Raw genomic sequence first — 15264 nt, forward strand, 5'->3', positions numbered from 1 at the left:
GACAGAATTTGGAAGGGTGTGTGAGAGAAGGAAGTTGAGAGTTAATGTGGGTAAGAGTAAGGTTATGAGATGTACGAGAAGGGAGGGTGGTGCAAGGTTGAATGTCATGTTGAATGGAGAGTTACTTCAGGAGGTGGATCAGTTCAAGTACTTGGGGTCTGTTGTTGCAGCCAATGGTGGAGTGGAAGCAGATGTACGTCAGGGAGTGAATGAAGGATGCAAAGTGTTGGGGGCAGTTAAGGGAGTAGTAGAAAATAGAGGGTTGGGCATGAATGTAAAGAGAGTTCTATATGAGAAAGTGATTGTACCAACTGTGATGTATGGATCGGAGTTGTGGGGAATGAAAGTGATGGAGACAGAAATTGAATGTGTTTGAGATGAAGTGTCTAAGGAGTATGGCTGGTGTATCTCGAGTAGATAGGGTTAGAAACAAAGTGGTGAGAGTGAGAACGGGTGTAAGAAATGAGTTAGCAGCTAGAGTGGATATGAATCTGTTGAGGTGGTTTGGCGATGTTGAGAGAATGGAAAATGGCTGTCTGCTAAAGAAGGTGATGAATGCAAGAGTTGATGGGAGAAGTACAAGGGGAAGACCAAGGTTTGGGTGGATGGATGGAGTGAAGGAAGCTCTTGGTGATAGGAGGATAGATGTGAGAGAGGCAAGAGAGCGTGCTAGAAATAGGAATGAATGGCGAGCAATTGTGACGCAGTTCCAGTAGGCCCTGCTGCTTCCTCCGGTGCCTTAGATGACCGCGGAGGTAGCAGCAGTAGGGGATTCAGCATTATGAAGCTTCATCTGTGGTGGACAACGGGGGAGGGTGGGAGGGTGGGCTGTGGCACCGTAGCAGTACCAACTGAACTCGGTTGGGTTCCTTGTCAGGCTGGGAGGAACGTAGAGAGTAGAGGTCCCCTTTTTGTTTTGTTTCATTTGTTGATGTCGGCAACCCCCCAAAATTGGGGGAGGTGCCTTGGTATATTTATGTTGTATTATTATACTGAAAAAAAAAATAATCTTGACTCGGAGGTATTTACATGTGAACAGTCAAGTCATGTATTGTGAAGTTAAATATAAATTCAAATGTCCAATAATATTTTGTGGTTCAAAAAAGCACCTTTAAGTATAAAGATGGCCTTTTGATTGAAATTTATAGTCAAGTTGATTTTTGCCAGATGCCGCTGCCACCAGGTCATGACTGATGCCGCTGTCACCAGGTCACCCCAGATACTGCTGCTACCAGATCACCCCATAATATTTATTGAAGTATTATACTGAAAAAAAAAAATCATCCTGACTCAAAGGTATTTACATGTGAACAGTCAAGTCATGTATTGTAAAGTTAAATAAAAATTCAAATGTCCAATAATATTTTGTGGTTCAAAAAAGCACCTTTAAGTATAAAGATGGCCTTTTGATTGAAATTTATAGTCAAGTTGATTTTTGCCAGATGCCGCTGCCACCAGGTCATGCAAGATGCCACTGCCAAGAGGGCACGCCACATGCCGCTGACACCAGATCACCTCAGATGCTGCTGCTACCAGATCACCCCATAATATTTATTGAAGTATTATACTGAAAAAAAAAATCATCTTGACTCAATGGTATTTACATGTGAACAGTCAAGTCATGTATTGTTAGGTTAAATATAAATTCAAATGTCCAATAATATTTTTGTGGTTAAAAAAAAAAAACACCTTTAAGTATAAAGATGGCCTTTTGATTGAAATTTATAGTCAATGTAATTTTTGCTATAATTAAAGTACTATAATAAAAAATTATCTTGAGTTAAAATGATTTCCAAGCAAACATATGAGTCATACTGTATATTAATAGGTTAAATGTAAACTCAAATTGCCAATAACATTTCTGTCTGGCAACCAGAGATGTATTTTTTCGAGAAAAGTAAAAAAAGTGAAAATTACCCATTTTTATCCCCCAATCTGCAGAATTCTGAAATGGGTTAGATTCAATATTATACAAGATTCTCATTATACTATGTATGTGGTTCAAGTTCTATACAAGCTCAATGAGTCTTCAAAATTATTTTTATGTCTGGCCACCAGATGTAGTTTAGTTGGGAAAAGTAAAAAATGTGAAAATTACTCATTTCTACCCCTTAGTCTGCAGAATTTTGAAATGGGTTATCTACAATATTATACAAGATTTGGTTTAAACTATGTATGTGGATCAAATTATATACCAAGTCAATGCTGCGCAAAAATCATTTCTATGTCTGGCAACCAGATATGTATTTTTTTCAAGAAAAGTAAAAAATAACTTGAAAACTACCCATATTTACCCCTCAATCTGCAGAATTCTGAAATGGGTTAGATACAATATTATACATAATTTTTATTATACTACGTATGTGGTTTAATTTTTATACCATCCCAATATGTCGAAAATATTATTTCTACGTCTGACAGAGATTATTATTTTTTCAATAAAAGTAAAAAACATGAAAATTACTTATTTTTATCCCCCATTTTATGTATCTAGGAGTAATCATCAATAAAACTATTACCTACCAGCGAATTAACCTATTTCAGAGAGAAAACAAAAATTCGCCTCTCAGCCATAAAATGAACGGACTCCCTTAAATAAGGAGTATCAAACAGCCTCCTAAGGCTGTTCTACATTTAACAATTCAATCCCACATCGACTATGCAGCACCTACAGTCACCTCAGTGAGTGAAACTCAAAAAGCTTCCTTAGAAGTGGTACGAAACAATGTCATGAGACTCATCAGAAGCTCTCAAATATGGCGAAGACTGCTTCTAAAGAGATGAAACTAAACAAATTTTCATTTCGGCTAGGATAGATATCAGAAATTGCAGCATTATATTCAAGTCATTCAAAGCAGACAGAGACTTCTGAACAACAACCTCAATTGACACCTTATCCTTGGCAGAGGAGATTGATCCTCCAAGGACACACGCAAAGAGACTGCTGGATACACTTAGAGGAATGCAAATGCAAAATGAAGCCTATAAGAAATAAAAGCACAATGGCTACATCACTTCGGCCCCGTGGTCACCAAACCCCTTCCAGTACAACTTTACCATCCTCCCAGCAGCAAGCAAAGCTCTCTGCACGCCAGAACAACTTACAGCAGCAGCCGAAAATGCAATCGGCAACACCTACGCCTTGAACATCTGCTATACTGATGGATCACTGGATTATGATATCCTTGCAACAGCAGCAGCAGCAACAATCATTTCTCCATCAGGCTACAGAGAAAACTGGAGGCTTTCCAACCACGCCTCCACCCTGCAAACTGAGCTAGTGGCGATTGCCAAAAGCCCTAGAACACTCGGCCAGTCTACCTGGATGAAATACAACAATCCACACGGATTCAAGAGGAGCCATTCGGGCTCTCAGCAAAAAAGAACCCACTGAAAATGTCTACCTAATCACAGCAATTCAGTACTGTATCTAGCATTAGGTCACCAAAGCAACAATAGGCTGATCATCCTGAATTGAATTCCAACACACTGGAATCATTGGAAATGACGAGGCCGATTACCTAGCCAAGTCTGCAATAATGTGCTAGACAATCAATATCACTTCAACATCACTGAAAACCATCAAGAATCAAAGGATAGCCTTTTACAACATGCAAAAGACAAGTGAAGTAAGGCTAGCCTTTCTTGATGGCTCCAGATTGGCCAAATGGTACATCAAAGCAACTAACCTAATCCCGTATCCTATTACAAGAAATATTCCCCGCTAAGTTGCAGTCATTATTTGCAGACTGCAACTAGGATATCTATGCAACTGGCAAATCATCATCGATATCGACAAGGCCACAGCAGCACAACAGACCGGAAAGACAACAACTGTCGGCAACTGACAGATGAACCTCTGCAACACTACCTATTGCATTGTCCAGAAACAAGCCTACTAAGACAGAACTTCAACTCTAATATTCCTGTAACTGCGACAGCAATCGTAAAACACATTATCCCTTTAAAGTCCACCCTAGGTTTTATGGGAAACTTTAAAAAATCCTTTTAGTAGGTTATTATATTGGTAAATATCAAGACCTTTTTACTCCTATGTATTTTCAAAAAAGTTTCAAAATTAGTGAAATAATTGCATGCAATAAAATATCCCATATAGGTAACTTGGGCAAGTTTAGGCGGACCATGCTCATCTCATATGGGATCGTTTGGGCCATAACGGTAAACTTTTTCATGTTTATACTAAAGTTGATTTGCCCACAAATCATATGATTATTATTGATGAATCACTTTTTTTTGTTCCAATGTATAACAGAAACACAGAGATGGCTTTACAATTTAATTAATATAAGAAATACAATATACAATACAAAACAAAAAGAGTAAAAAAATACACAAAATATAATAAAACTTACTCATAATTATAAAAATTGAAACATACAGTACACACTTACTTACAAACCTTATGAAAGGAAGCAAAGCAATTCCTACTTTTAGTGAGGCATAGGGCCACCTTGCATTCCTCGTACATCCAGCACAAATCTAGCCACGCTGGAGCGGCAGAACAACTTGTACCCCCACTTGTCAGGCTTCTTGGCTACATGCTGGTGAAGGTTACCGGCCCTTGTGCCCTTGTAGGTGACGATCACTTCAATGGAGTGGATAGGGGTCTCGGGAAATTCAGGAACTCTTTTGACCTCGGTGAAGGGGACTCTCACCTTGAAGAATCAATCTTGGGAGGCTGTGGTTGCTGCCTGGTCATTGTCGTTGAAGTGAAGGGAAGATCAAATTGACTTGAAGCGGTTCCTGGACATGAAGTCTGCAACTTGAGGACTCCTGGTCTTCACGGCCCAGAAGTCGACTATGCTAGGGAGGGAAACCAGGCCCATGTACATGATGAGGCAAAGGAAAACCATAAGATCCTCTTCTGATATGTGGAAGTTGCTACTTACATCCTTCTGTCTTGAATACAGGTTGGATTGGAACACAATGTGTTCCCACAATTCAGCTGTGAAGAACTGGGAGAAATATTCATAAGGTTCCCTCAAAAAGTCCGGCTGTGGATGAATGAAGTTTGGCAGGGACTAGATATCAATGTCGTCCTTTTTCCATTCATCAGCACGAGACCTCTTATGCTCAACCTCAGCTTCCTCTTCCACAGGCATCTCCTGAGGGACAACATTGACCTTGCGAGCTGAAACAAGAATAAAGTAACATTAGTGAAACAGTAAATGAATCATGTGTGCTTGTGTTTGTGCATGCATGTGTGCTTGTGTGTGCATGCATGTGTGCTTGTGTGTGTGCATGTGGGTCTGCATGTGTGTGTGCATTGTGTGTGTGCATTGTGTGTGCTTGCGTGTGCATGTGTGAGTGCATTAATGTGTGCTTGTGTGAGAGCATGTGTGTGCATGTGTATGTCAGTGAGAATGCAAGTAAACAAATAAGTTTTAAAAATACCCATTGTTTACACACCATTTAAAGAGCAACAAAATTTAAAGAACCCTTATAACAACAAGACTTTTAAAAACAATTTTTAAAACAGATATCTCTCTCTCTCTCTCTCTCTCTCTCTCTCTCTCTCTCTCTCTCTCTCTCTCTCTCTCTCTCTCTCTCTCTCTCTCTCTCTCTCTCTCATACTAACCTCCAGAGATAGAAGGGTCAAAGGCATCCTCCTGAGTAAGGCCTGCGTCAGGAACATCGGTAGGGTCGTCGTCATCACTGTTAACGTCCAAAGGGCCCTCGTCCACATCACTTCCTTCAGCATCGTCAGGGGCTACCCATGGTGTACAATCCTGAATCTCCAATGCAGCATTGCGATGCCCATAAAACATATGGCTGTGAAACTGCAAAAACATAAAAAAAACAATTCTAAATTCATGTAATGGAAAAAATGTAACTTTGCCTAACAAAAACCTATCATTCAATCCCTTGTAAGTTAATAATTTACATGCACATGAACCTAACATCTCTAAATCATCACTATAATTTTTAGTAAAAATATTCAAAAATTTCTAAACCAAGCACTAAAATAAATTTGTTAGGTGTCGTATTCTATTGGCTGGTTTAACCGTTACGGTCCAAAAGGTTCCACGTGGGATGAGCGTGGTCTCTCTAAACTCGACCTAAGTATCCCGCATGTGATCAATACTTTTTTCATTAGTCACTACGACACTTCAGTAACACTAAAGCACTGCAAATCCACATCAAAAGGTAGGCTTCACTATCTCACAGTCACTGTGTACTTACCATGATTACGAAGGTTGGGGGAGTGGGCAAATCTGTGGAGGTAGCTGCGATATGTCTTGACGCTTTTCCAACCAGAGGATGCCTGAGGTGTCTTTCGAACGCCCAACAGTTTTGATGAGAGGGGCAGGCAGCTTTTGATTGGCTGACTCAAAGAGCAGAGGAGTGTAGCTATGAGTTGCCAAAGAGTAAATTTCATTCAAGCATGAACTTGTTCACCTTGAATACCACAAAGTAGGTGTTTTAAAGATCCCGCTCAGGATATTTGGACGTTGAAGTGTTATAGCCTATGTTGATAAATTCTCGGTCTTTTTCCACAGCTAACCTCCAACCCATAACGTAATACTAGCACCAGTATGAAACCTAAGTAACCCAACTTTGAAGTTACCCGTTTTTATCCATCAATCTGCAGAATTCTGAAATGGGTTAGATACAATATTATTCATGATTCTGATTATACTATGTATGGGGCTCAAATTCTATACCAACTCAATGTGGCGCAAAAATTGTTTCTATGTCTGGCAACCAGGTATGTATATCAGTCGAGAAATGTCAAAAAAGTGAAATTTACCAATTTTTACTCCTCTAATGCAAAATTCTGGAATGGGTTAGATACAATATTATTCATGATTCTGATTATACTATGTATGGGGCTCAAATTCTATACCAACTCAATGTGGCGCAAAAATTGTTTCTCTGTCTGGCAACCAGATACGTATTTCAGTCGAGAAATGTCAAAAAAGTGAAATTTACCAATTTTTACTCCTCTAATGCAAAATTCTGAAATGGGTTAGATACAATATTATTCATGATTCTGATTATACTATGTATGGGGCTCAAATTCTATACCAACTCAATGTGGCGCAAAAATTGTTTCTATGTCTGGCAACCAGATATGTATATCAGTCGAGAAAAGTCAAAAAAGTGAAAATTACCCATTTTTACCCCTCTATCGCAAAATTCTGGAATGGGTTAGATACAATATTATTCATGATTCTGATTATACTATGTATGGGGCTCAAATTCTATACCAACTCAATGTGGCGCAAAAATTGTTTCTATGTCTGGCAACCAGATATGTATATCAGTCGAGAAATGTCAAAAAAGTGAAATTTACCAATTTTTACTCCTCTAATGCAAAATTCTGGAATGGGTTAGATACAATATTATTCATGATTCTGATTATACTATGTATGGGGCTCAAATTCTATACCAACTCAATGTGGCGCAAAAATTGTTTCTATGTCTGGCAACCAGATATGTATATCAGTCGAGAAATGTCAAAAAAGTGAAATTTACCAATTTTTACTCCTCTAATGCAAAATTCTGGAATGGGTTAGATACAATATTATTCATGATTCTGATTATACTATGTATGGGGCTCAAATTCTATACCAACTCAATGTGGCGCAAAAATTGTTTCTATGTCTGGCAACCAGATATGTATTTCAGTCGAGCAAAGTAAAAAAAGTGAAAATTACCCATTTTTACCCCTCTATCGCAAAATTCTGGAATGGGTTAGATACAATATTATTCATGATTCTGATTATACTATGTATGGGGCTCAAATTCTATACCAACTCAATGTGGCGCAAAAATTGTTTCTATGTCTGGCAACCAGATATGTATATCAGTCGAGAAAAGTCAAAAAAGTGAAAATTACCCATTTTTACCCCTCTATCGCAAAATTCTGGAATGGGTTAGATACAATATTATTCATGATTCTGATTATACTATGTATGGGGCTCAAATTCTATACCAACTCAATGTGGCGCAAAAATTGTTTCTCTGTCTGGCAACCAGATATGTATATCAGTCGAGAAATGTCAAAAAAGTGAAATTTACCAATTTTTACTCCTCTAATGCAAAATTCTGGAATGGGTTAGATACAATATTATTCATGATTCTGATTATACTATGTATGGGGCTCAAATTCTATACCAACTCAATGTGGCGCAAAAATTGTTTCTATGTCTGGCAACCAGGTATGTATATCAGTCGAGAAATGTCAAAAAAGTGAAATTTACCAATTTTTACTCCTCTAATGCAAAATTCTGGAATGGGTTAGATACAATATTATTCATGATTCTGATTATACTATGTATGGGGCTCAAATTCTATACCAACTCAATGTGGCGCAAAAATTGTTTCTATGTCTGGCAACCAGATATGTATATCAGTCGAGAAATGTCAAAAAAGTGAAATTTACCAATTTTTACTCCTCTAATGCAAAATTCTGGAATGGGTTAGATACAATATTATTCATGATTCTGATTATACTATGTATGGGGCTCAAATTCTATACCAACTCAATGTGGCGCAAAAATTGTTTCTATGTCTGGCAACCAGATATGTATATCAGTCGAGAAATGTCAAAAAAGTGAAATTTACCAATTTTTACTCCTCTAATGCAAAATTCTGGAATGGGTTAGATACAATATTATTCATGATTCTGATTATACTATGTATGGGGCTCAAATTCTATACCAACTCAATGTGGCGCAAAAATTGTTTCTATGTCTGGCAACCAGGTATGTATATCAGTCGAGAAATGTCAAAAAAGTGAAATTTACCAATTTTTACTCCTCTAATGCAAAATTCTGAAATGGGTTAGATACAATATTATTCATGATTCTGATTATACTATGTATGGGGCTCAAATTCTATACCAACTCAATGTGGCGCAAAAATTGTTTCTATGTCTGGCAACCAGATATGTATATCAGTCGAGAAATGTCAAAAAAGTGAAATTTACCAATTTTTACTCCTCTAATGCAAAATTCTGGAATGGGTTAGATACAATATTATTCATGATTCTGATTATACTATGTATGGGGCTCAAATTCTATACCAACTCAATGTGGCGCAAAAATTGTTTCTATGTCTGGCAACCAGGTATGTATATCAGTCGAGAAATGTCAAAAAAGTGAAATTTACCAATTTTTACTCCTCTAATGCAAAATTCTGGAATGGGTTAGATACAATATTATTCATGATTCTGATTATACTATGTATGGGGCTCAAATTCTATACCAACTATATGTGGCGCAAAAATTTTTTCTATATCTGGCAACCAGATATGTATATCAGTCGAGAAATGTCAAAAAAGTGAAATTTACCAATTTTTACTCCTCTAATGCAAAATTCTGGAATGGGTTAGATACAATATTATTCATGATTCTGATTATACTATGTATGGGGCTCAAATTCTATACCAACTCAATGTGGCGCAAAAATTGTTTCTATGTCTGGCAACCAGATATGTATATCAGTCGAGAAATGTCAAAAAAGTGAAATTTACCAATTTTTACTCCTCTAATGCAAAATTCTGGAATGGGTTAGATACAATATTATTCATGATTCTGATTATACTATGTATGGGGCTCAAATTCTATACCAACTCAATGTGGCGCAAAAATTGTTTCTATGTCTGGCAACCAGATATGTATTTCAGTCGAGCAAAGTAAAAAAAGTGAAAATTACCCATTTTTACCCCTCTATCGCAAAATTCTGGAATGGGTTAGATACAATATTATTCATGATTCTGATTATACTATGTATGGGGCTCAAATTCTATACCAACTCAATGTGGCGCAAAAATTGTTTCTATGTCTGGCAACCAGATATGTATATCAGTCGAGAAAAGTCAAAAAAGTGAAAATTACCCATTTTTACCCCTCTATCGCAAAATTCTGGAATGGGTTAGATACAATATTATTCATGATTCTGATTATACTATGTATGGGGCTCAAATTCTATACCAACTCAATGTGGCGCAAAAATTGTTTCTCTGTCTGGCAACCAGATATGTATATCAGTCGAGAAATGTCAAAAAAGTGAAATTTACCAATTTTTACTCCTCTAATGCAAAATTCTGGAATGGGTTAGATACAATATTATTCATGATTCTGATTATACTATGTATGGGGCTCAAATTCTATACCAACTCAATGTGGCGCAAAAATTGTTTCTCTGTCTGGCAACCAGATATGTATATCAGTCGAGAAATGTCAAAAAAGTGAAATTTACCAATTTTTACTCCTCTAATGCAAAATTCTGAAATGGGTTAGATACAATATTATTCATGATTCTGATTATACTATGTATGGGGCTCAAATTCTATACCAACTCAATGTGGCGCAAAAATTGTTTCTATGTCTGGCAACCAGATATGTATATCAGTCGAGAAATGTCAAAAAAGTGAAATTTACCAATTTTTACTCCTCTAATGCAAAATTCTGAAATGGGTTAGATACAATATTATTCATGATTCTGATTATACTATGTATGGGGCTCAAATTCTATACCAACTCAATGTGGCGCAAAAATTGTTTCTATGTCTGGCAACCAGATATGTATATCAGTCGAGAAATGTCAAAAAAGTGAAATTTACCAATTTTTACTCCTCTAATGCAAAATTCTGGAATGGGTTAGATACAATATTATTCATGATTCTGATTATACTATGTATGGGGCTCAAATTCTATACCAACTCAATGTGGCGCAAAAATTGTTTCTATGTCTGGCAACCAGATATGTATATCAGTCGAGAAATGTCAAAAAAGTGAAATTTACCAATTTTTACTCCTCTAATGCAAAATTCTGGAATGGGTTAGATACAATATTATTCATGATTCTGATTATACTATGTATGGGGCTCAAATTCTATACCAACTCAATGTGGCGCAAAAATTGTTTCTATGTCTGGCAACCAGATATGTATATCAGTCGAGAAATGTCAAAAAAGTGAAATTTACCAATTTTTACTCCTCTAATGCAAAATTCTGAAATGGGTTAGATACAATATTATTCATGATTCTGATTATACTATGTATGGGGCTCAAATTCTATACCAACTCAATGTGGCGCAAAAATTGTTTCTATGTCTGGCAACCAGATATGTATATCAGTCGAGAAATGTCAAAAAAGTGAAATTTACCAATTTTTACTCCTCTAATGCAAAATTCTGGAATGGGTTAGATACAATATTATTCATGATTCTGATTATACTATGTATGGGGCTCAAATTCTATACCAACTCAATGTGGCGCAAAAATTGTTTCTATGTCTGGCAACCAGATATGTATATCAGTCGAGAAATGTCAAAAAAGTGAAATTTACCAATTTTTACTCCTCTAATGCAAAATTCTGAAATGGGTTAGATACAATATTATTCATGATTCTGATTATACTATGTATGGGGCTCAAATTCTATACCAACTCAATGTGGCGCAAAAATTGTTTCTATGTCTGGCAACCAGATATGTATATCAGTCGAGAAATGTCAAAAAAGTGAAATTTACCAATTTTTACTCCTCTAATGCAAAATTCTGAAATGGGTTAGATACAATATTATTCATGATTCTGATTATACTATGTATGGGGCTCAAATTCTATACCAACTCAATGTGGCGCAAAAATTGTTTCTATGTCTGGCAACCAGATATGTATTGAAGTCGAGAAAAGTCAAAAAAGTGAAAATTACCCATTTTTACCCCTCTATCGCAAAATTCTGAAATGGGTTAGATACAATATTATACAATATTTTACTTCAATATTCTCTATTCTTGGGTAGTGCCATAGCCTCTGTACCATGGTCCTCCACTACCTTGGAGTAGAGTTCTCTTGATTGAAGGTACACTCGGGCACACTATCTTAAACTCTTACTCCTGTTTTGTTTATATAGGCGATATTTATCTTAATGTTTCTGTTCTCAAAATATTCTATTTTTCCTTGCTCCCTATCCTCACTGGGGTATTTTCAATATTGGAGCACCTAGGCTCTTAGCATCCTGCATTTCCAAGTAGGGGTGTAGCTTTGCAAGTAATAATAATAATAATAATAATAATAATAATAATAATAATAATAATATGTAGGAATGAGAATTTTTTTTTTCAATGTCTGTGCAGTCATTCAAACCCACGGGTCCAGTCACGGACTGATACAGTGATAGGTCTATTATGATTATCAGTAATAAGGGCCTATCGATACAGGTCGGGACCATTATATATGAGTGGTCAGCTCCCCAAACGTGCATAAAAAAGGGATACTAACTAATTTCACTCCTTCTTACCAAACCTACAAGCCATGCCCCTTAAACAGCCCTATTCTTCGTCAACCGTCACTATACATACAGGTGGCCTCTATCATACATCCACCCACACGTCTACTACTGTAATAGTGATATATTCAATAGATAAGTGAACATTGAAACACTATACAAACCTTCTTTATGTATTTTCGTGTACAAATACCTCCAGATAAACAAATCCGAAAGCATCGTCTGCAACTACCTGGCCTTACTAGTCGATAAACATTTCTTATGTTCAGGTACTATCTTCGGATAGAAAGATTGTACCATCAAGAAGGAAGGCGATCAAAACAAACAATCTTGAAAATGTTTGCCATTTGTGGCCCAATCTTTGTAACGGCTCCTCAAGTGCACATTTGTTTGTAATTTGGCAATTTTCTTTTTTTTTATGTTGTATTTCTCATTATTTTTCTGCAAATGCAGTATAAAATATATTTGATCTCTCTAATTTCATCTTCACTGATTCAAATATGTCTGCCCTCTTCATATGGCTGTTGAAACGCAGTTCATTATCTTTAATAGATTTCTGGCACAATATAACAGTATTAGATTCACGAAAATTTTAATTTTCTTCATCTTGAGTCTATCTGTTCATGCTATTAGATGTAGATGTATTGATTCTTGTTTTGAAATTATTCCCGAAGCAAACGATTTTTCATATTTTTTTTTATTTAACATTTTACTCCCTATATAGTTTTTATTTCTAAACTTGCTTTATTTTCTAAGTCTTCTTTCCCCTTGTCAATATCCCATAGCCTAATTTTGGCTTTTATTTATATCTTTGTCATTAAGTGGATTTGTCTTATATTTAGGTTCAAGTCTCATATATACTTTGTTGATAATTTCCACTATCAGCCTTCGTTTTTTTTAATATTGTTTCATTGGTTTTTTTTTAATTGGAACTTCCTCTTCTTAGATGTTTTCATTTCTCTTAGTATATCCACAGCTGTACTGTAGTTAAGGGGCCTGCTATATATTCCTATATGCTCCTTTTTTCTAATCTTTGTAGTTTTTTCCTATTTCTGTTAGCTTTATTATATTTGCTCCATAAAGATGGCTGGTATTGCAATGCCTTTCCAAAATGTTTTTATTTTACAATACTTCATCTAAATTTTTCTTTACGTGTACAGTAGATAAGTTTTATTTACTAACTTTTATCGTTTTTATTCATATCCCCTATTTTGATAAGTTGTATTTATCACTAGGCTACTTAGATTGGTTCTATGTAACCTGGTTCATCATCAATACTGCATGCTTATTCCTCTTCTCTACACATAATAATCCTGTTCGTACTGATTAATTTTCAAAACTATTTCCTAATCCTCTCCAATCATTTTACTATCAAATATCTTTTCAGCTAAAAGAGTAACATTGGTCCATTGCATTTTCTATTATATCCAGCCATTCACTTCCATTTCAACCATAGTTTCTCTTCATGCCTCCATTTCCAAAGTTGAAAGCATTGCTGAATTATATAAGAGAAGACGATATTAGTGTCTAGCATGATTTTTTCCTCACCATAGCTTACTGTAATGATTATAGACATTTCCAACGTGAAATTGTAAGATGACGATGTCTTATATTGGGCTTTCAGTTTTTTTTCCTCTATTATCTTATACGACATATTTAACGATGCTGTTGGTCTTAAAATTGCCATCTTTTTCTTTCAGTCATTGTTGTCTTCAACCTCTTCTAGTTAACTGTCTGTCCTTCAGCGTTCTCTGCCGTTTCTTGGGTAATTGTCCTTGGTTTCTTCATTTGTTTTATTGTTGTTTTTATACGACTATGTCACCTCCGTCAACGAAGGTGGAAGGTTATGTTTTACCCCTGTTTGTGTGTGTGTGTGTGTGTGTGTGTGTGTGTGTGTGTGTGCGCTTGTTAGTGAACACCTTCCTGGACACAATTTTAATTCCAGAGTAATGAAACTTGCAGGGATTGACTGTTATGTGAAAAGCTGTAACTGATTAAATTTTGGAAGGTCGAGGTCAAAGGTCAAAGTCATGGTCAAGTAAAATGTCCAATTCACGTAATTAGCCATAAGTTTGGACATCGATGTCACAGAGACTTCAAACTCGATTCATATTTGAGTGTAAAAAAATCCACGCCAATTGATACATATTTAGATCAAAGGTTAAGGTCGAGTCCAAAGTAAAGGTCAAGCAAAAGGTCAAATACCGGTCATCAGCCATACGGCCACAATTTTAATCATAATGTACTTAAACTTTCTGGGATTTTAAACTGTTTTGTAAAGAGCTGGAAATTAAATTATTAAATTTTTGAGGGCCAAAGGTCAAGGTCCAGAAGAGAAAAACGTCCATATCACGCAATCAGCCATAAGTTTGGACATCCTTACCACAGAGACTTCAAACTTGGTTCATATTTGAGTGTATGAAAATCCACGCCAATTAATACAGTTTAAGGCCAAAGGTCAAGGACAAGCAAAAGGTCGATAAGCAAGCTGTAGCGGCAGAGTTCTGCTCTTTACTGAGTGCCCCTCTAGTTATATTATACATTACTCCAGCTTGCTATGTTCATCTTTTTTTTTCTTTTTTTTTCTTCCCTTTTTTTTGTATCATCCAGTTCCGCTATCTCATTTTCAAAATCCGATCCTTTCTCTTTCATTCCATAGTATATATATATATATATATATATATATATATATATATATATATATATATATATATATATATATATATATATATATATATATATATATATATATATATATATGTGTGTGTGTGTGTGTGTGTGTGTGTGTGTGTGTGTGTGTGTGTGTGTGTGTGTGTATGAATGAGTCAATACAGGGAAAACCATCATTAATATTGAATATATATATATATATATATATATATATATATATATATATATATATATATATATATATATATATATATATATATACATAATCAATATTAATGACGGTTTTCCCTGTATTGACTCATTCATATTTTGCTTCTGTTTCATTTACTTAT

The 15264-nt window shown here is 35.8% G+C and overlaps 2 protein-coding genes and 1 long non-coding RNA gene across 3 annotated transcripts in view; 2 read left to right on the forward strand and 1 right to left on the reverse strand.

Moving 5' to 3' along the window:
* Window positions 1–15264, forward strand: part of LOC137651253 (uncharacterized) — a 125257-nt gene that overhangs the window by 74144 nt on the left and 35849 nt on the right. The window lies entirely within an intron of this gene.
* Window positions 858–2460, forward strand: LOC137651251 (uncharacterized). Its single transcript, XR_011046066.1, has 2 exons — window positions 858–1296; window positions 1443–2460. It is a non-coding gene; the product is annotated as an uncharacterized lncRNA (long non-coding RNA).
* Window positions 4285–12559, reverse strand: LOC137651252 (protein virilizer homolog). Its single transcript, XM_068384480.1, has 4 exons — window positions 12427–12559; window positions 6205–6346; window positions 5600–5801; window positions 4285–5152 (listed from the first exon to the last, which is right to left on the reverse strand). Exons 2-4 carry the CDS (start codon window positions 6205–6207, stop codon window positions 5043–5045), a joined length of 315 nt encoding a protein of 104 aa, XP_068240581.1. The 5' UTR covers window positions 6208–6346; window positions 12427–12559; the 3' UTR covers window positions 4285–5042.

Source organism: Palaemon carinicauda, chromosome 12 (assembly GCF_036898095.1).
Source record: "Palaemon carinicauda isolate YSFRI2023 chromosome 12, ASM3689809v2, whole genome shotgun sequence".
Classification (NCBI taxonomy): domain Eukaryota; kingdom Metazoa; phylum Arthropoda; class Malacostraca; order Decapoda; family Palaemonidae; genus Palaemon; species Palaemon carinicauda.

Excerpts from the sequence above, each read along its gene's own strand:
- LOC137651252 (XM_068384480.1), bottom strand. Across the intron at positions 5,153-5,599 it reads TGACCCTTCTATCTCTGGAG|CTCGCAAGGTCAATGTTGTC; the intron begins GTTAGTATGAGA and ends TTCTTGTTTCAG.